This window comes from Pyxicephalus adspersus, chromosome 8 (assembly GCF_032062135.1).
Source record: "Pyxicephalus adspersus chromosome 8, UCB_Pads_2.0, whole genome shotgun sequence".
Taxonomy (NCBI): Eukaryota; Metazoa; Chordata; class Amphibia; order Anura; family Pyxicephalidae; genus Pyxicephalus; species Pyxicephalus adspersus.
Window position 1 is genome coordinate 18,222,776 of NC_092865.1, and position 24,062 is coordinate 18,246,837.

The 24,062-nt window shown below is 37.3% G+C and overlaps 1 protein-coding gene across 3 annotated transcripts in view; it reads right to left on the reverse strand.

The window, feature by feature from the left end:
- Positions 1–24,062, reverse strand: part of EPS15 (epidermal growth factor receptor pathway substrate 15) — a 79,626-nt gene that overhangs the window by 6,385 nt on the left and 49,179 nt on the right. For all 3 annotated transcript variants that reach the window (XM_072419627.1, XM_072419626.1, XM_072419628.1), the window contains 12 exons: positions 19,675–19,747; positions 13,907–14,068; positions 13,460–13,657; positions 12,142–12,348; positions 11,937–12,026; positions 11,521–11,629; positions 10,754–10,789; positions 9,833–10,197; positions 8,497–8,566; positions 8,178–8,257; positions 7,717–7,876; positions 5,252–5,403 (listed from right to left, as the gene is read on the reverse strand). In XM_072419627.1, the coding sequence (XP_072275728.1) occupies positions 5,252–5,403; positions 7,717–7,876; positions 8,178–8,257; positions 8,497–8,566; positions 9,833–10,197; positions 10,754–10,789; positions 11,521–11,629; positions 11,937–12,026; positions 12,142–12,348; positions 13,460–13,657; positions 13,907–14,068; positions 19,675–19,747 (1,702 nt within the window). The remainder of the gene's footprint in view (positions 1–5,251; positions 5,404–7,716; positions 7,877–8,177; positions 8,258–8,496; positions 8,567–9,832; positions 10,198–10,753; positions 10,790–11,520; positions 11,630–11,936; positions 12,027–12,141; positions 12,349–13,459; positions 13,658–13,906; positions 14,069–19,674; positions 19,748–24,062) is intronic.

The following is a 24,062-nucleotide window of genomic DNA, read 5'->3' on the forward strand; positions in this document are numbered from 1 at the left end:
CATCTAAATTTTGATCATTTGGGCAGATCATCTGCCAAGCTTCATTTTCCATAGTAAGTGCACTAAAGGTGGAAAGCCAAGCGATCCACATTTTTGTGGTCATTCAGAGGCCCTGTTTTAATCACCAAAAATATTGGGCCAGTAATAGGAAATTAAGTTTAAGGTAACAAAATCATAGGTGGTCTTAGCAATAAATAGTTTCACACCAGTAAATGCAGCCTCTATTGCATGTTGTGGCTATAACAAGTCCTCAGCGGTGTAAAACTTTGAGCTTAATAAAAAAAAAAAAAAAAAAAATATGGAAATGGATTTAGGTAAATTTACTAGTAATTTATATCACCACAGCAGTTCTCATTTAAATAAACCATTTCTAAATAATAAAGGTCAGCCTTCTAAAAGTCATGTTAAATGACATGCCAAGTTATCAGATTTCATATATTTCTCATCCTACATTGTTATCTATATACATGCAGTACAGCCAGATTTACATTTCTAGCTCACATAGGCAGCTAATTAATTGAAAGATTTCATTCAGCAATACTGATCATATATAGGAAATGTCTATCTCGAATAGAGGGTGCCAACTCATTTCAGGTTAAAGTTAAAGACATTGTGGCTATTGTATATTTTAAATAAGTGCTAAATATAATTTCTATCTATGCTAAGGGACTTTAAGAATCAGCAGGCAAGCTAATCAGGAAAGAATAATCATTATAGGAAAAGAGTATTGCAATCATTAAGTAATATAAAAAAGAAATGTGCAGTTCCAAGTGACCACACATCATCTCATTGCTTTACATTTTGATTCTACAAGAAATAGATGTTGGTACTCCTGCGTACATTAGATACTGGGAACGTGATCTAAGCGACTGAATATTGGAGGATGATTGGGAGAAATAGTTTATCCTAACTCACAAATTGTCTTTAACCTGCAAAGCACAAGAGACCAATTTTAAGATCATGTCTAGATGGTATTATTGTCCCATAGACTTACACTGTATTTCTCCTTCTACATCTGATAGGTGTTGGCACTGCCTATCCCGCAAGGGTTCTATGATTCATATTTGGTGGGAATGTCAGTTGATCTTTAGCTTTTGGGAAACGGTAATTCAAATGTTTATTGTCTGTACAGGGTTGGATATCCCTAAAATCCCCAAGATGGCCCTATTGTCTGTGATTCCTGGTTCGAATAAATTGACTAAAAATGGCTCTGCCATTATCTTAAAGCCGCTAGGGCTATCATTCCGAGACTCTGAAAACAGACGTCTCTGAGCTGGAGAAAATCTGACATATGGAACTGTTGGTTGCTGAGGATATCGACCGCTATAAACAATTTAAATTAACCTGGGCTGCTTGGGACTGGTTCATAGAGTCTCCTCAAATTCAGTCATACCTATAATTACATGTGGGTAAAAGTAGAGGTTTCTATTGGCCCCCTATTGGTTTGTATTGTTCATTTCCGAAGGAGATAAAGCTCCTTCTGGGTATTGGTAAATCTTGTACGTGCTGCATATGTTGGAATATGTTAAGATGTATAGGCAACCAACAAGGTCTGGAGGGCAGGTTCCCCCACCGCTACATATTCTTACAAATCTTGTTGTTTGCCTAATGTTTTCTATTGTACTCCTTTGGAATGTTCTTTTATTGACAGATGTGTGTGTTCCCCCCCTTTTTTAATGTTTTGTTGATTGTTTTGTATATGCTTGAAAAACTTAATAAAAACATAAATGAGCAAATGGTAGTAATTATTAGCAAACAAATTTGGTAAAATTAAGCATTTACCTAAAGCTGAACTCCAGTCGTCCCTTCACTCAGACAAGAGGATCCTTTACTGCTCATTTTGAGCTTCTTATAGCATGCATTAGAAGCTGCAGGCAGTCAGCTAGTGCACACATGTTCTAATTAGAGCGGGTCCAGCAGAATTTTGCACTTTCCTTCTCAGCCTTACTTGTCTCTGGTTAGTTCTTTTTAGCAATTGGAATGTAGTTCTTTTATTTAATGAAGCTCAGCATATGGGCATAATCTTCAGCAGTATGCATGCAAATACAGTCTACATAGGAACACCAACTACTAAAGACTGATATCTACCCATTATGCATTTTGATTTTTGCATTCCTTCTCAAGGGCTAGATCAATGCTTGGATAAGTAGGTGTATAAGACTTTTACATACATGTAAAACAGATCAATTAGTTTATGTAATCCTAAATTGTTAATGTTCCAAAACAAAAGGTTCTGCTTCAAACTTCTGCTTCCTATTTTAACAGCTATTAGACATTTATAACGGCTGATCTACAAATCTCTGTAATTATTACAAAAACACAGTTACAGAACAACAAGCATGTAAGAGAGCAAAATTACAACAATGTGAAAATACACTCACCAGCCACATTACTAGGTACACCTTGCTTGTACCATGTTGGACCCACTTCTAACTCAGCAATGTCATAATTCTTTTCAGCATAGGATTCAATAAGATGCTTGAAACATTCTTCAGGAATTTGGTCCATAGTGACTGTATAATGCAGTTGCTGCATCTATCACCAATACATCACCACCAGCCTGAATAATTGAAAGGGCAGAATGGATCCATGCTTTTATGTTGTTGATGCCAAAATCTAATGCTACTATCTAAATGCTGCAGCAGAAATCAGACCAGGGGACATTTTTCCTATCATCTCTGGTCCAGTTTTGATGAGGCTGTGTGAAATGTAACCTCAGGTGCTTGTTCTTCGCTGACAGAAATGTTGCATGGTGTGGTCTTCAGCTGCTGTAGGCCATCTGCGTTAAGGATCAATGTGTTTTACATTCAGAAATGCATACCTGATTTGTAAGTGGTTATTTAAGTTACTGTTGCCCTTTGATTAGCTCAAACCAGTTTGGCTTTTCTTCTCTGACCTCTTGCATCAACAATTTTTTCCCAGATAACTGCAGGATATTTTCCATTTTTCAGACAAGTCTATGTAAAACCTAAAGATGGCTGTGTGTGAACATCCCAGCAGATCAGCAGTTTCTGGAATGCTCAGAGTGCCTGGTACCAAAACCATGCCACATTCCAAGTCACCTAAATCATCTTTCTTCCTCATATTGAAAGTCAACAGTTTGTTTTAATAATGTCTTCACATCTTGATGCACCAAGGTGCTGCCATGTGGTTGGATGATTAGATATTTGTCTTAACAAGCAGATGAACAGGTGTACCTAATACAGTGGCCAGTAAGTGCTTGTACTTACAGTAAGTACACTAAATTTTCCCTTTGACATTTTGCTTGTTGTTTGTAGTGTCTGTTTATAGTGGCTGGATTGAGACACTGAGATTTATAGGTATTGTTCCTGATGCAATAGTAATAAAGCAGATTGAGAATAAAGAGTTTTCCAAAATCAAAAAAATTTTTTTTGTTTTTAACTAGATTGTTTTATCCAAATAAACAATTAAAGTATCTCCAACCCATTTTTAGGGGTTCATATTAAACACCAACCTGGTAAAAAGTTTTTTTTTTCATTGAAACACTTGGAGTTGTGTTTAAATGAAAAATGCAAAACAGTCCGATTGTGGTAAATGTCATAGGGGGAATTAAAATACAACGTATTTGCAAACATGGGCAGCAGCAAGCCAGAGAGGTGGGTGCTGGATATTACAATAAATGAAAGGAAAATAGGGTTTACCAATAGCACACCTGTCCCTCAAATATAAGTCTGTTTTTGTTTAGTTATACCTAGGTCATACGCCTGCAGGAGACACTAAACCCAGTATTTGATATTCTAAAGCATCCTCCAATGATCAAGTTTTGTATAAGGTGGAAAAGTTTTAGAACCCCTTCACACTTTTACTGCTATATGGCATAAATTTCAATTCTTCCACAGTTTTTAAAACTGAAAAAAGTTTTAAGCTTGACATACTTTTATGGAAATTTGTATACTATCTGAGTGTAAATAAACTTAAATGAGAAAAACAAGTGAATTTACAATTGGCTGGTAGCAATTAGCTGGGGAATGCAAAGCCAAGGTGATGATAGGTCTTCTCAACACATGTTCCCTTTATTGCATTTTTGTACAATTTTTCTGGCAGTGCTGCACAGAAATTATTTATATCAACCAAGTGTAAGGATCATTGTTTTTGTTCCTATTATAAACGTAAAGGTATTATTTAATATCAGAGAAGATTTTAACACACTACATTACTTGTCAGTGTGTCAATCCTCTGCAGAGTTGTATCTTCACAACATAGATTTAGTATTGCTGGCTCAAATGGAACAAAAATGTGGGAAGAAACTGATTCAATCAAAAAATAGCCTGCATAGGAAAAGATTTGTTTCCCTACTTTTGGGACATGCATACTAAATTTGTGCATAGCTAATTAAGCTAAGCAATGAAAACCCCCCAGTGATTTTGTACTAAGGTATCAACAGTTTTTAAAACATCTTAATTACAATCTTGAAAAAAATGGAATCCCAGACAAAATTGAAAAGGCACACATTACCATCTCCATATTTTTTAAATGCAAACATTGCAAGTACCTAAATTTGATATGGTCATTAGCTTCCTGTAAAGCAGACTGTGATTTGTAGAAGTAACCAACGGTTAGAATTACTGCACTGCTCATGTGCTAACAAGAAGCATGCCAACAGAAGACCAGTGCAAAGAAAGATGAGCCCATCAGTCTGCTGCTTCTCCTTTCATGTTCCAGTCACAGGATGAGGGGGGAGACCTGATATATTTTACTTAACTTCAGTGAAGGAAAACCAGGTATTTACAGTGTTTGGGGGAGCTGCACTGATCAGAGGACCAGGATAACAAATAAGACATAAAAAACTCTTTTGGCAAGTATATTACATACCAAATATGTTATCTGTGCATAAAGCGGTTTCTCTGGAGTTAAGTTTAAGTGGTTAAGGAAAGTTGCTCAAGATTTTTTTAAAGGTTTGCATGTTGTAAGCAATGATTGCCAGGGTGTGTTTAGAGCACAGTAATAATTGTGTAGCACAAAGTGACAGACTGATCACATTGCAATTCAGTGAGAGGGTTAATCATAACTTAAAAGATATAAAAAAAAATAAAGAAGAAGAAATCATCAACAAAAAGACATTATTGACAACTTGTTTTACTTCAAATCAGTTAAAAGAGCAGTACAAGTAGTGTCAAAGGCACAATAAAAACAGCACAGGATTTATAATACAGAGGAGTCACACAATGTCTGCCCTCATTGGGCGGTTTCGGGATGAGATGGTCTGCCTTTGGGCTCAGTTTGTACTTACAGTGTTAAAGCTACTGAAACTGCTGGCATTGCCTTCGACTTTGCAGGTAGCAAATGGGTCAGATTCCACCTGTTTGGGGAAGCTGAGATTGAACTGCTGGAAGGGATCCCCATGCTTGAAGAGGTCCTCTGGCTTTGGGGGAGGCCGCTGACCTGAAAAGGGAATAATACACAAATTTTAACATAACAGCGTAATGAGATTTAGCAATATTTAAAAGACATCATACCTGAAAAGCTTCAACTTGAAATCGATATATGGGGAGGAAAATTTACAGATTTTAACAAAAGGACCTAAACATGGCAGTGTTAACGGAGGATTGCAGAATAAATGTTACATATTAAAAAAAACAAAAAAAACAAATTAACACAAGATCCAGGCAGACAATCCTCCTCAATCATCTGAGTGTTAGCCATCTAACAAAATACTTACACATTTGGCCCCACCTCCTATTTTGATGCCACAACACACCCTTTGTAGAAAGAAAGTGCCTACCTCTAGCTCCAATTAAACATATACGCTGTTCAGTCCCATGGCTGCAGTCATTTTCTTAGATGGCATGAATACAGGGCAGCCAAGTGAATGAGTGTGAGTGAATGGGCCAAACAGCACAGATGCACAATAGAAGCCTGATGCAACTGGGAATTCCCTCACAGATACTGTATAGTGCTGACCAAGACAACATTGTAATTCACAAATGGCTGAAGGTAGTTTGCTTGGTGGGGCACATTTAAATGACATGTTCACTAATAGTGAAGTTGCCCTTTATTAAAGTTCAATTTCAGCTCAAACATTCTATTTTTTCTTGAATAGAGTGGGAAAAGGTCAGAGTCTCAGATTTTCATTATTTAAATGATAAGGGTAAGAAAACAATGCACTGGGTTTTGTCATAAATCCAGTATGTGGAGGTTAGCAATTCTTAAAGGGTAGTCCTATAGAAATGAGTAAAAGATAAAGGCTTCACTCCACTCGCAGGCATCCAGAATTAAATTGTAATAAACAAGATAAGCCAAGAAAGATTTTGGGGGGTTATACCCCAACAACACATGATGGTAAATCCTCTCCAATAGAGATGTAAAGTTTCCCCCTCAAAAAACTAATTGATTGGAGTTTAGATTTTCTTTCACAAGGATGTGCATTGTTTTTTTTAAAAAAAATATAACAGATGGGTAGTGGTTAGCACTCTGGCCTTTGCAGCACTAGGTCCCAGGTTCGAATCTCAGCCAGGACACTATCTGCATTGAGTTTGCAGGTTCTCCCTGTGTTTGTGTGGGTTTCTTCTGGGTACTCCAGTTTCCTCCCACATTCCAAAAACATGCAGCTAGGTTGATTGGCTTCCCCCCAGAATCGACCTTAGCCTGTATTAAAAACATATGACCATGGTAGGAACTTTAGATTGGGAACCCCTTTGAAGGACAGTTAATGACATAATTATGGACTTTGTACAGTGCTGCGTAATATGTTGACGCTATATAAATACTATGTAATAATAATAATAGGTGTAGGTCATCACATAACTAAAACACAACTTTTAACATCGTTAAAACAAAAACGCAGATCATATTGGGTGATTAACTGAATTATATTGCATTACCAATGGCAACAGACAAAAAGCCTGACCACTTCTTAATTATGCATCTATCTGTCTCATCTCCATCTGTCAGGCATTCGCACAATTCTGTCACAGTTGGATACCCTGGACTACATATAATAGAAATGCAAATACAGTGTAAACCACTTTTGGTTGTTCAAACAAGATGCAGCCCGATTTGTGTCTTTTTTTGTTGCTAGTATTTGCCTGATAAATGTCCCTCTCTGCCTGTCAAATGATAACAAACAGGAGCTGTAACTGTCAATGAAGGAGCTTGGTGTCAAACTGCTTTGTTGAGGGTAAAATCATTTTAACCGGTATGCACAAATCAAAATGAAAAAAAGACATTCAAAATCATTCAAAACTAAAAAAAAAAAAAAAAAAATGTTATTTTTAAATGGTTGCTGATAGGTTAATTTACATGCTGGTTTGTTAAAAAATTTCTTTGAGATTCCAAATGAGAGACTTTGATTTTTGATTTTGCCAAATTTCTGAAGCTCCATGGCAAATATAAAAGCAAACAATAAATTCAGGAATCATGCTGAATAACACTTTTGAAATATATGAAAAATATATCTTTAATAAGTCAAGAAGCATGACAGTTACTGAGAGTTGGTCATCAGGGAGAAGGCAAACAAAGTATTGAAAGAACACCTCATCGGTGACCAGCATTGAAATAAACCCACAGGTTTTTTATCCAAAAAAACGTTAGAGGGGAGTTGGTCCTTAGTTTTTACCTACAGTGTGATTACAATAACTAGGCCATGGTATATGTTAGTATGCATTGTTGAAGCTAACAAAACAAATGAAAATATTATATTGCTTGTAGTCATGTAGAACAATGCTTGTAGTCATGCATAGGATGTGGATTGAGCACCTGGAGGAGGAGGGCATGGCCGAGTGGGAGTTCCAGTCTTTGGAGGCAGTGCAGGAGGTGTCTCTGTCTGTTGAGATTCGGTTTCAAAAGTGCTTTTGTTGTTTAGTGTCTCTTTTTCTTTATAGGGCAAGGTTCCATCCAAGGTGTCGGTGTCGTCGTTCTATTTAAAAAAAAAAAAAGCCCAACACAAGGTTAAAGTGAATCTGTGGCCTTGGAGAAAAATATATACTATAACAAAAATAAAGGTATATGTCAGCCTCCCATGTCTTTGTTAAATTTTCCAAGACTTAAAAGTATTTTAAAGGGCAAAAATTGCACAATTCCTCAAAATGCCTTTGTATGCTGTAACAATAACAACACTATTTTCTGGATACATCAACTTTAACGTTCACTATTCAGACACATATACATCAGCTCTTCACACATATTTACATACACAAATTATTTTCCTAATACAATACCTTAGACAGTGTGCTGAAGTCAGCAAATCCGCTTCCAAAGGATTCATTACCAAAAAATGATGCAAAAGGGTCATCATTGCCTAGAAAAAACAGTAAGACAAAGTTAGATAATGAAATTGTACTGTATTTACAGTACAGCTGGGTACAGATTGCCTTACAACGGGATTCTTGTGATACTGACAAACACTAATACTGTAATAGAGGAAGAAAACATGCACCCTTCGCCTTATAAGCTGTCTTTAGAGGGGAAATGTTATAATACAAACTAAAGGATTATGAAAGTGACAATTAGTGATAACGACCATCAACTATCACTTACCGGATTGACTGGCTGCTGAAACAAATGTTCCTCCAGGAGCAAATGGGTCATTGCTTTTCAAAGCCTCTGCCTGGAATTAAAAAGAAATATATATTTTACAGCAATGAAAAAATACTATAAACACAACAGTTTTTTAAAAGGACATAAAACATGGTGGATTCCCTTAGTAAACCACAGAAGGACCTTTAATCAACTACTTTATCCAACATTGTTAACCTTGTACAAAACCAGTAAAACCGGGCTTAATTATTAGGATTATAAAATGTCCAAGTCAAAATTTGACCTATTAATCTAATATTATTTAGGTCAAATTTGGAATTTTTATTGATTATCTTGGGAATTTATGATTTTACGGTATTTTAATAAGTTTCAAAAGAAACTGATTATTAACAGGGAAACATCCGAGGCCAGCAGAAATGACAGGACAATAAATCCTCTTGTCTTTTTGTATAACTGAACGTACCACAGTATTCTCAATCTCTTAAGAGAGTTCTTTACATTGTAATATTTCAAGAGCTGTGAGGTGTGTATTAGATGGAGATCTGCTGTGAATACATTACATTTCTGGTAGATCTGGTATCTCTTGAGGTACAAGAACTGTATTTATTGAATTACCCTTAGGATGCAATTGTCTGGATTTGCTCTGTAACCTAAAGGCTGGCACACAAGGTCAGATTATTTTGTTTCAAAACGATTGCCTATCCAATAGAAGATCAGATCTAAAATCAATTTTAAACTAAAATGTACTTTGATTATTGCTAATGGATCTTCTGCAGCTGGATCTGCTGTGAAATTATTGGAAGTGTTTGTTAATTTAAAAAAAGTAAATCTTAGTGTAATGCTGTCACTTTTTGTTTGTATGACTGAGATGGAGAATGCCAACTTGTGAGGGGGGGCCATATTAATTGCTAGCAGACATGAGTATTTTGGTAACCATTGTATAAATTGGATGGTAGAAAAGCTGGTGGAAAGAAAATAAAGTTGGCTTGCAGAAAGACAGGATGGGAAGCAGCAGGGGTACGAGGAGAAGGCAGAAAACTGTGGCAGTGCACAACAGCAGCTGAGATGGTCCAATAATGTAAACATTATCAAACAGTGTCATGAAAGGGCATTTAATTCAATGCCATTTCACAAATAGTGAACAACATTTCCTGACTGCTTTACTGGAGCTACACTACTGAACATTTAGTGACTATATGGGGAATGTGGTATGTAAAGCACCTCACTTAGTAAGTCTCCATTTTCCGCTGTCTGATGGCCAATGTTAAAATCCCTTTTAAAACAAAGCTCAGGGTAATACTGCAACCATATAATAAATACATACAATACCACATACCAAGGTGGTATGACTGTCAGATGCTGCAACTGTGAAAGGATCCATTTTTGAGGACACAAAAGGATCCTCATTTGAGGATGTGAAAGGATCAGCTTTAGTTGATGAGAAGGGATCTGTTTCAGAAGACAAAAAAGGATCTACTTTGTCTGCTTTTGAGGCTGGGAAAGGATCTGTTTTGGAGGATGAGAAAAGATCTTCATTTGAGGATGGAAATGGGTCAGCTTTGGAGGATGGAAATGGGTCAGCTTTGGAGGATGGAAATGGGTCGGCTTTGGAGGATGAGAAAGGGTCTGCTGCAGACTGCTTGAAAAATACATCAGCAGCAAATGGGTCCGAATCTTTAAAAGGATCGCCACCAAATGGATCTGTAAATAACATTGTAACAAGTTAGTGTGACCTCTTTGCTGGATCTTATTTAATTTATTAAAAGACAGAAGGCTCACTTAGATAACAATAACATTTTACACTCGGGAGTAGTTATAGATTGCAGAATGTATACAAGATACAGGGGTGTAATAAATCATTGGATAATGAAAGCACAGTAGAATGGTTGCTTCTAAAAATATTTTTAGTGAATTGGTAATGACTACAGAGTAGCATTATTTGTCATTTACATCTGCTTGGAGTTCAGCTTTAGCTTTTTTTCAGCCACAGACCATAAAAATTTAGCAAACCTGAAATTTCCAAGCACATAGGCAGTGTTCATTTACTTTATTTCAACATCATTTAAAATTAACAAAACATGACAAACATCAGGGTTCAATTTTGCTTTCCATCACTGATGCAATGTGCTGTGGAGAAGCTTAAAATTTTAAGTCAATTTGTGATGTTTTAAATGTATATTTTGTTATTCATTTAAGTAAAAGGAAATACTTCATAAAAGTAAAAAAAATAGATAATATGTATGTCATAAGCACTTACCTATTTTATCAAATGGATCATCTTTAAATGGATCACCTTGAAATGAAAGGTAAAAAAAAAATTATAGATTAGAGCAGCTGATGGTTTTTTTTTTGTTTGTTATATTTAGTAAAGGGATATGACATGCTAGGTAACTTTTGCTGTCATTGCGCTGTATTGCACTTTTTGTATGTTCCTGAAACTTAAAAAATGAATGGCGGCCTCCAGACATACCTGCTCCAATCTTTTTACTGCTATATATGTTCCTTGAAGGAACTCAAAGTTAGGAACCACGCTTTGCAGACAAACATTGACTGGCTTAAACATATATCTGCAAATGCATGCAATTAAAACACAAGTAGTTAAAACAGTGTTTTTTAATGCAGGCTGGCAAATGTGAAGGTAAACTGAAGCTCTTTCCATATGTATTTTGTTAAGGATTATAGATTGTTTAGAATGGTTGCTGTTCTTGGTCTATGTCAAAATACTAAGTTCCTAATGCTAAATTTATGTACAAATTTGACAAATAATAGACCACTCACAGAATATAAAAATTAACCGTTTAGTGTTGTACATTTAGCTTCCCTCCTCCGGTGTCAAAGAGCTGCATTTGTATGACCTGTCAACATTTTTAAAGGGACACCAGTTGCATTTTCAATCAATCTCTACCTTCATATACCATAAAAATTAAATACCATGTACCTGTTAAGGTTTTTAATTTAATTTGAATGGGTAACCTGTATTCAGCCAGACACATAGCGGCAGTCCTAAATGAATGCAAAACTTACTCCCCACAAAAGGATCGCTCTGAAAGAAATCCAGTCCTGACTCTGGTACAGTCTGTGCTGGGGGTGCACTCTGTTTTGTTTCGAATGGATCCACTTGGAACGTGACCTCCTGCATCAAAAAGAATTACATCACTCAAACTGCTGTTTACTTAGTTTACTTCAAATAAGATTAGAGAAGAGGAAAAAAAGAAGAGAGAGGGGAACAGGGAGATGAAAAGAGATGAAGAAAAGAAAAAAAAACATGAGAAAAGATGAGTATAGGAGAAAGAAGGGGGATGCAAGGGGATTGTAAGTGAGGGAGATAGCAGCAGAGGTAAAATAGAAGAGGAGAAAAGGGACTAGATAGGATATATGGAGAGAATAGGAAAGGAGAAGAGAAGAGAAAGAAAGACAACAATTTACAGGTGCATCATTACTTTGTCAGTAGTAACAGGCACATTAACATTTTCATCTTTATCCTCTACATCACTCCCTGAGGTATGGACAATTTCAGGACTGCTCCTTACCTAGATAAAAAAAAGAACATCTGTTGCATGTATATTCAAGCTCCTTGAAACATACCAGTGGCTTGCCTTCCATACTATTGCATGTATGTTTTGAATGGATTAACAGAAAACTTACAGAGGAGCTTTGGTTCTGTTCTTCTGACTGGGCCAGAGTCTCATACTCTTGGTTTTCGTGAAGATTAGCAGGCTCACTGCTACTATTACTTAGGCTTGAGTGGTCTCCAGTACCATTGACCATCTGCAGATCTAAATGAGGACGCCAACTGATCTGCAATTGATCATTTATGTGATTCTCTGTAGTCTTAAATTCTTGTAGCTTCGCCTACAGAAATAAATAAATAAATGAGGTAGTTACATTAGTATAAGGAACCATACAATCTAGTTAAAAAATTCTCAGTGTAAGGACAAATTTAAGTATAAATATGCACCAGTTAAAAATAAAAACAGAATTTCAGATAAACAGCACTACAAGTTCAAGCCTAACACAAGAAAACCATAATTGTTGCAAGTGTATCCCAAAACATACCTCCAGACAGGCAGATAAAATCAGGAGAGATGTTTTATTTGTCAAAAGATTTACATTTAACCAATGGGCCCAGAGATTTACACAGCTATGTCAGACAGGTAAGCACACTTTTTTTTTTTTTAAAGGTCTGATACTTTCCTTACTCCTAGCTTGTAATTAGATGATGAAAGGGAATAATTCCCTTTTATGTATTTTTATTGTCAGAACATTCAGCCCAGTCTGATTATCTAAAAGTAGTCACCCTTTTCTGAGTGCACAGTACAAGAGATTGTAGGAGGCCAATAAAGTTAGGTTCTTGTACTTAAACTAGCTCTAGTTAAACTAGTAAACTGCAGCCCTCAGACTGGCAGGTATTACCACTATTTTTCTGCACAACACTGTGGAGCCACACATGGAACTAGTTTACAGAACAATGGGTAGGTCTGGGACCAGGCTGTATTGCTAAATTGTACTGCAGCCTGCAAAAAGTTTCAAAAATTTCCTGTGTTTTCTTATAAAAATTTCTGTGCCAAATGAACAGAAGGAAATTTCACATATATACTTCAGCAGTGCATTTGGCTGCACACAGAATCTTTAGCAAAATGGTTTGATTTATGTATTTTAGTATGTAATAGGTTTGGGGGGCTACATAGGAGACTGAAGATTTTTTTTTTTTAATTTTACTTTTAAGTAAATCTATTCTTTATGACTGTCTTCATGAAAGTTGAGCATGCCTCTGTAGTTTTTCTGACAGTATCAGTTCCAAATGTTTATAACCAACTAGGTTAATAAACCATGATTTTGATTCCAGGGCTAAGATGCCTAATTCTTAATTTTTTGTAATGATGTGTAGTGAACTTGAAAAAAAAAAAAAGTATTTGACAGTTTCTTTTTTTATGCAGTAATTAGTGAAAATACATAAACTTACTAAACTTAGCTCTTCTTGACATTCCAGCAGCTGTTTCTCTAGTGGTGTGAGCCGTTCTTTTCCCTGTGCCAGGTTCTCCTCTAACTGTGCAGTCTCCTCCTGCAGTCGGATGAGCTCCTCTTTGGCTTTGCTGACTTCCTCCTCATAGTTGGAGATCTGACTCTCCTGACTTGACACCTCGTTTTGTAAAGCAGAGACCTGGCCACACAGAGGGCAGAGAAAGAATAAAGAGATGCTGACTAATGGATAAAGGGGTACAAAGACCGGATTCAAGACTAGATGCAAGTATGACAAGCTGCCTCCCTTAGCACACTGTTACTCAGGCACCTTTCAAGAAAGTTTACTTCAAAGAGCCTCTGTGTAAAATAGCAAACTGAGCAAAATTGTAAGAGTGTTTGATCAAGCGCCCAAAAAGATAAACAGAGGTTTAATCTGAAATATCCTTACCTGTCTTGCCTCGTCCTCACATTTCAGCCTCAGCTCTTGTAACTCTTTCTCCAGTTTTGCTTTCTGCTCATCTAGACCAGCCAGTACCTCTTCCACCTCCTGCTTCTGGGCTTGAAGTTTCTTTAGGTTAGCACTCTCTTTCTCCACTTCATCCTGAAGGTCCTGGAAAACAGAACAGACCCGCTCTGGATCAGACCATTGGAAACTCAGGTAGCTAATAATTTGGATTCTGAAAGAATCAGCTGCTTGCCCTTGCTGTTATTCTCCTTTAACATGCTCCCCAGGGTTAGTACAGAGGATAAGGGTGTACCTCCAGTAAATTCTCCTTAAATCTAAGTTAAAGTACTTTTAGTATTCTTTATATGTCACTAAACAACCTCCCAAACCATATAATAACTTGTCCTCATCCCACCAAGATCTGTGTATGCTTGGAGATGCACAGCCTCTTTGCCAAAAGCCACCTGGCTGCCTTTGGGACTGCATGCAATGCAAATGAATGCATAGAAGAATCAGGGACATGTATGCTGAACAGCAAAGATCTAAAAGGCGCAGAGGCAGGTAGGAATACAATTTATGATGAGATGGAAGGAAAATGAGGGTGGGAGTAAAGATCAACCGTACCAAATATATCCTTTAACTGTCTCAGAGTAATAAAAGGGCTGAAATAATCATCTTTATATGTTAAATATTTAACTGATCTATGGGTGCCACATTTAAAAGCCACCTGATCCAGGTAGAAAAATATCGTGTACAGTGCCCAGCCATCCACAGATAACAGAATAGGAATACCCACCACCGTTAGTCTCCCTCAACAATGACAACTAAACGTGACAACTACAAAATAAAAATCCCAGAGTTTTCACTAATAACATTTACAGCAAAGGAGACCTGGCTTTCACTCTCCAATGGGAGGCTCTCCAATCTGTGTTGTAATGTTACAGCCTACATATATTCCTACCTTGTTAATCTGCTTGCAATGAGTCACAACACCTGCGCTACAGCATTATTTTAGTTCTGCTTGCTGAAAACAAATACTGGGGCTCTTACTACTGAAAGCTCTTCCTAAGCAATAAAGCATGACCATCTGCATTATAATCTACAAAGCCAGCTATAGTGCAGAGCCAAGGAAGACCCTGCAGGAGTGAGACATGTCTAAATGCAAAGAGCTATGTGTCATTATTTTTATACAAATTATAGGCATTTGTACCATCTTTTTATTGGAACAACTAAAACAATCCTGAAAATAGCACCTATGCTACGAATATGCAAATACAGCTCAGCAACAGTCATCGACTTTTCCCAATTTTAGCCTGAACTGAAAATTCAAACATTTTGAAAGCCAACTTGCAGTGTTTTCATTTGCATAAATGTTTTCATAATCACTTGCATTGTGCTGTTGAACTACCATGAAAAGTTGCCTTTTAAGAACTTTAAGAAGTAAATTCTGTAGCAAAGGCACCTACCTCCCTAACCACCATAGCCTTCTCCCTTAATGGAAGCATCCAAATATTCTTTGTGCTGGTCCACCCCATTACACCCCTCCCCTCACAGTCTATGTAACTGCTGGGGAGAAGCAATAATAAAGAGTAATAATATTGAGCGTAACTTGATTGACAGCTCTGAATCTATTGGGACTGATGACAACAAATCCAAGATGAAGGTGCCCAGTAGCAGCCACAGGCCTTTTGTATCTCTATGTTTAAGTATGTCTATATTAGGACTTACGACTTATTAAGATTTCCCTTTCATATTCTGCCAGGATGTCACCAATCCAAAAAAAGGCAAAGAAAGGAAACAAAATTAGTGGGATAGGGCTTTATTTTTTATTATAATGTTGTACGTTTTATGCAGGACTTACAAATATGTAGGATACAAATATTGCATTGCTTGTAAAATAGAACAGAGAACTGATGACATCACAGGGCTACCTAATAAAGATGCCAAAGGGGAAGCACAATGGTGAGATCCAGCCTATGTGTGCATCACTGCAAGACATCCTGATATAAAAAATAATAAAAATAAACTGTATACAGAACAGACTTTGCTAGATTTTAGCATTTTATTCCACTTTATAATAATGATTTCCTTTTCAAATTAGTCTTCTATTGCCAATAAATTCAATATACAATAAATAATCTGATAAGAAGGAAATTGTATTCCTGCAGAAAATATATTTTCTAAAATGACTATATTGCATTACGTTAGCACACAGTGCTCTTCCAGAAAGGAAATCGTGACAGAACATTCTCAAGCAACTGTGAGCAGTGTTCTGGGTCAAGATCCTAATGTCAGTTATATTAGCCCTGCACACACAGTCCTGGTTATTAGGTAAGGACTTGTGTACAAGATCATTTGTTTGGGGGAAAGTCAGACAAAAATGAAGAAATGGGGAATGATCTCAGGAACATGTGAAATGTACCTGAAAACAAAAATGTTTTGCTCACACAGAATGTGTTCAACACTGAAATTATTTTAGGCTGGGTGGGAAGACATTGTAGGTGGGTGCCAGCCCCTGTATTGTGACCCAACTTATTAGTAACCACCCAAAAACACTGACGTCGGCTGGGTGGTGCACCTGGCTAAAGGGTCTGGGGAAAACACTGCTCACAGTATCAGCACATGACTGCTTCTACCTGACAATGCCCAGGCACCCATAAAGGTTGAAGGTTGGCACTGATCAGTTCCTAAAGCAGTGCTATATTGGGAGCTGAGCCCCCCCCCCCCCCCATTGCAGAACAGTAAATAAACAAGTTGAGCAATGACTTTCTCCAGCAATGGAGGGTAGATTCCTTGTACTAGATATCATAAAAAGGTTCCCCGTAAAGTAAACATGGCCACCGTTTTATAGGCTATAAGAAATAACAGGAGAGGATGCCTAGTATTTTTATTAGGCTCTATTGGGCACCCCACTCAAAACCAGTATCACTTTCTCAGTAAGAATTAAACTTCTTTGACATTAAAGCTAAGCCCCACTCACAAGTCATTGCCCTGTTCAATGAAACCTTCTCTCTAAAAAGGAAAAAGGGAGACACATTGACTAATTGATTTACTGTTCACTTAGCAAAGTGAATCCCTTTGAAAGAAACAATTGAATTTGCTTAGTGAATGTTGTGAAAATGCATTTAGCAAAAAGTACCCAATTATATCCAAGGAAAAGTAAAAATGGTAGTAAAAAAAATTTATGTCAACTCATCTGCTAAGCTAAGTGAACTATCAGTTGCAGAGAGATAATGTTATTTATCAGGTGAACAGCCTAAACTCCTTTAGTATCTTAACCCTACTGTGTTGCCTGCTCTCCAGCTGACCTTTCTTAACCCAGTCATGACAAACATAAGTTTGCAGAGACTGCAAACGTTTTCTTTTGGAAAATACATGAAGCAAAGTTCCATCCTCATCTTATCCCCTGACTTCCTAAGGAATACCGGACCTGGACTATGCATATGCAAATAAGGTATGCAAATATTTGTTTTCCAACAGCCCAGGAGCCTTAAAAAATAAGTTCAAAATGGGCACTCCAAACTCAACTGGTTTCTTTAAATCTGCCCCAGATCTACACTAATATACTTATTATTAAAAAAATGTAAATTAAAAATGTAAAAAAAGAAAAAAAAAAAGAAAAGAAAAATTGTTGTAGGACAGCGTTGTTACAAAAAGAACCTTATCACTCATTTATGTCAACTACATAAAACAGAACCCATACATGAAGGAATGAATGAGCCCAGGTGGATCGTGGAGCCACTTCTTTCTCGAATCTGTTCCTCATACTGACATTAAATCATAAATTATGACAAGACCCAGGCAGCTGGAGACATATATGCATAGCAATGCAGCATATATTTATAACAAGCAGCACCATGATTTTGCATCTGCCACAGCCACAAGCTCTGTGACTACAGAAAATATCTGGGACAATAACATGCTGCAGGTAGCACAATATTTATTTAGCATCTGCATATAATTGCAAGGTGTTAAATCAGAATAATGGGGGCAGATAAATGTGAAGTATAAATGTTTGTGCTGAAATGAAGGTATGAAAGATAGGCCATTTGTGGATTGAGAAGGAGCGGCCGGTGGCCGGTTTGAGTAGTGATGGAAGCTGAGCAACATGACAGATATAGGTCAGATGAAGGTTAAGGAACCAGCAGCACATAAAAGGCAAAACAAAATCTACAGCAAAAAGAGAAAGAACACACAGAATAACAGTGCGGTGAAATAAAGAAGAAAATGATATGAAAGAATACAATTGAGGGGAAAGAATGCCATGTAAGGATCAACAGTCACAAGGCCAAATTCTAAAGTTTAATAAAATGTATTGTAATCATTAAAAAAAATAATAATAAGTTAAGCTTTAATTTTGAGACCCAGTCTCCAGAGCCCCAAACTAGAAATAAGGGGTTGGAGTAACAGGGCTCAGAGTAACATTTTTATGCTTTAATTGAGCAATTTTAGCTATAAAATAAATATAAATAAATATAAATTCATATGAAAAATGAAAAACATGTATTATTTATAAAGACCAATGGAGAACTTATAAATGTGCTTTGAGCTCCGAACTCTGAAACAACAGAAGTTCAATGAAAAAAAAAGTCTAAAGGAGAACTGTCACATGACCTGTCACAGTCACATGATTAGCCTCTCCTCCAATCAGTTCTCTCTGCTGCATTAAGAGGAATGACTCTCATCGCAGCCTGTATTTTACAAATATAGTATAGAATGCAGACTGCGGTGTGCTACATCTGGGTGTCTGTCCATGAAAAAAATGACCTACTCCCTGAACTACCTAACACAGCTGATCTTTTGCAGCCACTTCCTGCCGCCGTGCACCGTGCTCCAGGAACCATGGGCCATGCCATTGCAATGCACAGCCACCTGTTTTGTCCATTGGGAGAGTGAAGGGACAAGTTAATGATGCAGGATAAAAAAAATTGTAGGCAATGTCAACCTTTAGCAGATAGTATCTGTACAAGAATCCTCATAGCAGGATCACAAGGTACGAATTCAAATTTTATGTTTTGCAAATAATTGAAAACAACTTTGGAGAAGACCATGTTCTAGGATTATGTGATATTTTAGTTTTCATACATTTGAGGAGGTCAGCCAAGAAACAAAAAAAAACAACTTTTTCTAACTTTTGTCCGAGGCTGTAGTAAGGAATCCCCCATCCGTTTTTCTTCACCCCTCAGTTCTTGGCCGGTCTCTCTGCTGTAGCTCATGGCTTGGTTTCCACTACCTTGCAGCATTAATTTTAATGTTGCACCATTGGAAGTCTCACCTTTGCTGTTGCAACATGGGATCTCACTCTTCATCCTGCTACAGGCTGGCAAGTTCTCATACATGCTGCCAAAGCAGAGAGACTTCCATTTTTTTCTCCAGATACACACAGAATATTACTTTTATCTTCACAGCAAAGGCAGATTTACATCTTCTGCTGCAGCATAGACAGTTTTACTACTAGTGGTGCATCAGAAAATCTAATTGTTAATGCTGCATTCCCAGGATACTGCAAATTATAAAAGTTAAAAAGAAATACAAGAACGCCTCGTAACTGCTGTAGACTGGGAAAGCGGAGATCTTTCTAGATGCCTTGGGAGACAAAAGCAAATCAGTGTGTATTTTAATATACAAGTCACCAAATATGCCTCTATATCCAGGGATCCTAGTTAGCCAGTAGGTACACCCCTCTACATTCCAACACTGAGCATTGTTAAACCAGCAGCAGAAGCATCTGTGGATATCACATACCGGCAACACTGCTCCGACTTCCTTACCTGAACCTCGCTGGTCCTCTTCTTCACCGTTTCCTCTTTTTCGTTCAGTTCTTGCTCCACGTTCGTCTTCTCCCTGGAAGACCAGCAAACCATACAGGAATATCTGAAGACATCAGTTACAGCTGGCATGCTAATCCAGCCTCCCAGGCCAGAGTCCCACTTTAAATACATTGCAGCAGGCTCCCTTTTCTTATAATAAGCAGAGTGCCGTTAGATAGCCTGGAGAGACAACGGCCTAGGGAGCACTAAAACCAACACCTCATCGTGGGAGAAGGGCCAGGGTAGAATGGGAAAAGCAGGAGGAGGAGAGCTAGAAATCAATGAAATAGTCTGTGATGAGCTCACTGTTGCTAAGGAGGAATGGGCTAATGCACATTGCTGAGGAGTCGGGTGGGAGGGGAGGCAGCGGACAGCAAGCTGTGCACTTAACTCTGCACAAGCCTGGCTGTCAGCACAGTAAATAGCATCAGACAGGTGGAGCTAATTAAACCGGAAACACAATTTTGGTTATTGATTGGAAATGTTATGAAATAGTATTATTAAAAAGGATTTATATAGCGCCAACATTTTACGCAGAGCTGTATATCAAATAGGGGTTGCAAATGACAGACACATACAGACAATGACATAGGAGGAGGAGAGAACCCTGCCCTGAAAAGCTTACAATTTAAGAGTTGGGGGATATAAAATGACTAAACACGTTGGTAGGTATCGGTTCATGCATTTGAATTACTCTACATCGTGCAGGTATAACCCTCCTTCCCCAGTGTCTATCACAATGGTGAATAGTGTTTTCACACTGCAATGGTTTCTGTCCAACAATCATTCTATGTGCAGTGTTCAATTCTAAACAGAAATGTGTACACAATTATAGCACAGCCAGGATGCTAAGCATACAATTTTTCTGGTACGGGAACATGGTTACGTATTAGTGCTGTTTAAAATGTAATATTAGACATTGAAAATCAGACTTCAGGAAAGAATAAAAACAATGTCTTTGCAATTGCACTTTGTCAAAGAAACAACATTGAGTACTGAGTAAAGCATGACACAAAACACTTTGTTCTGATATAATCAAACTAAAGGAAAAAAATGAAATTGTGACAGATTTTAATGTTCATGTTTTAAATTAGATTACAAGTTCTCTAAATTACTAAAACAAAGAACGATTTTTAGCATTGTAACTAGACTGAGGGTTACAGATTTAAACGTCAGCTCCCATTGACATCATTGAGAGCATCACAAAAGCCTACACAGTCCTGACAAATTTTGCCAAATTCCTGCCAAGGTAAACATGTCATACCATTTTAATCATTAGCCGTTTTGGCTGAGAGTAACTCCCTGGCAAGTCAATGTATTGCTCCTTTATGCCTTCTCTATCTATGCTTTTTAGTAGTAAAGAAAAGAAATTTTGATTGTGCAAAACACAAAAAAACATATGAAAACTGTGTTGTTTTCTCCTCTTTCCTTCTGTATCCCGATCTTCAGCTAGGTGCTACTTGCTTTTAATGATTTACCCCATTTAGTTGGTACCAGTGAAGAAAAAAAAACCACAGAAGGAATTCAAAGGCTTTAATTGTTCCCCACATGCCTTGTTTAAGCTGGCATTCCATAAAAAATATTAAAGGAAAAAACAACATATTACATTTCAATGTTTTTACTGCAGTATTAATTTGGAGTATACCCTGCAATACTTTTCTCCATCACTAGATGTGGTTAGCCCTGCATGTGAAATGATTACATTGGTCAACAAACATTTTCTTGCCAAACAGATTAAAGAGGAACTAAACTAAAAACTGCCAAAAAAAAAATCACTTACCTTCAATCCCGCAGGGCAGTCCAATCCACCTGGGGGTGTCTTACATCTGGTGTGTAAGATCGGCAATTTTTTTCCCCACGAAAAAGCTCCTTCTGCGGATGCCCAAGTTGCTCAGGCATTAGCAGAAGAAGCACCCAAGAGCCTCGCGGGAGGCTTTGCCTTCCCACTCATTCAATTAGGGGGCGGTGCTGCACCCATTTTTTTTTTATGTTTGATGCACAGATTCCAAATATGGTATTGGTTTTGCTAGATTGGTTTCAGTTTTTGAAATAATGATCTCAATAATAACCTTATAGAAAACGAATGAAACATGAAAACTAAGCAAAATAAAATAGATATGCCTACTTATACAAAACTAAATTTTTGAAATACTTAATGTAATGTATTCTATATTCAGTATATTTACAGGACTAATCACAAAGAAGTAATTGAAAAATCCTGTTTGTACGATTACCTTTTATGCTGATGATCAGGACAATCACGTTGAAGGCTCCAGCAGTAGTCTGCCATCATGTGTCTATCCTATCTGCCCTGATACCTTTCTTCCATCACCTTTACATCTTGATGGAACCTCTCCCCTTGTTCCCCACTGAAATCAGCAAGGGTTTCTGGAAATTTTTGCAAATGGCTATGGAGACAGTGTACCTTTATGCTCATAGTAGTACCCATTTTTTTAAAAAGTTTAAGAGCAAGTTTTGTACCAGTTCTTCATAATTTTGTGCTTTATGGTTACCCAAGAAGTTTTTGACAACCATGACATATCTGTGCCAGGCAGAAGCTTCAGTATCAGTCATGTAACTTGTGAAATTTGAATCATTTATCGGTTTCCGAATCTGGGGTCCATCAAAGATTCCTGCTTTTAATTTTTCCGTACCTCAATCCAGTGAAGAACCTACAAATATATTTGAAGCAATCACCATCCTTGTTCAGAGCTCTAACAAATTGCTTCATTAATCTGAACTTTATGTGTAGTGGAGGGAGAATGATTTTTTCATTGTCAACCATTGGCTCGTTAATGACTTTTGCTGCACCTTTTTTCATGTTTTCTCTTGGAGGCCATGTCACTTTTTTCCAGTGATCCTGCTTTGCTCTACTATCCCACAACCAGATGAAACATGGGTACTTTGTGTATCCACTTTGATGTCCAAGTAAGAGATTCACCATTTTTAAATTAACACATATGGGGCATTGGTGTTCATGATAGCAAAGCTTTTGTAAGACCATTTTGACATTTTCATATGCTTGTTTAAATTTTGTTGGGTGACCAATTGGAATTGATGCATAGCAGTTGCCATTATGCAGTAAAACAGATTTCAAACTTCGAGTGGAACTGTCTATGAAAAGCCGCCAGTCTTCTGCTCGGTCTTCTGGTATTCCCATATGGGCTAGTAATCCAGGGATGTTACAACAGTACACAAAGTCTCCATCTTCACTGAAATATGGTCAGAGAGTCACCTCTCGTCATATAAACCGTTATTTTAACTTCTGGTCTCAGACAGTTCTTTTCTTTTAGCCTGGATGCTAAAAGTTCTGATGCTTGCTTTGAAAGACTTCACATATTCACATATTAAATCATTGAGCTCTTCTTGGGAGAACTGCTGGTTTGATGAAACACTTCCTTCATATTCACTTCCACTGCTAACTCCTGGATTACACTCCAAACCCTGTATATCCACCATGTCGGGAACAGGAATATCAGAGAGTGTACTGAACACTGGTTTAAAACTCATCTTACTTTTCTTTGTAATCTGTGAGCTGTTGGGGAGGTTTTCCTTCATGCTCTATCCTTGGAAATCAGGAGCTAAAGGAAAATCGTTGCCAGAAGTGGTATTCCCATTTGAAGTTCTCACCTCCTTTTCCAGTAACAAAACTAAAATGTTGTATTATCCAATGCATTCTGTTCAGAAAACATTAGTCATCATGACAAACAGAGATGCCAATCTCCCCAGTAAGGTTAAAGACTACAATGAAAATCTGCCAGTGGAACAAACGATTCTCCACTTCATCATCAACTTGTGGGCCAATTTCACTGCAGTATTTTTAATAAGAAATATTACAGAGATTATTTATTTATTTATAAAGCTTTAACATATTACGCAGTCGGGGTGAATGGGACAACTAAGTCATGACTTTTAGCAGAGTCAGGCCAAATGTAGAATGATGACAGGCCTTTTAAATCAAAAATTACTATCCCAAACCTGCACTTTAACTCTAAAGGGCACTAAGTACAGAAACAAGGCTGAAAAGGATATCATAAGATCTCAAAATAAAAATAGGAGCAAAATATTCATGTGGTATGGAATGGTTTTATGTACAGAGGGAAATGCAGAAGAGACTTTTATACATCTGCGTCTTCACGGGACTTCTCCCATCAAGACAATTATACCAGAAATAGAAACACAGACAAACAATAGCAGATTCTCTACAAAGCATTAACAGCACGTGCAATCCAACTGAAACACGATTCTGCAAATGCAGCAATTTACATCTCAAAATGGACATTAGTAATGTGATCAACCTCCACACAAACATGATTTATTACTCAGCTTATTCCCATAGGAAAAAAACA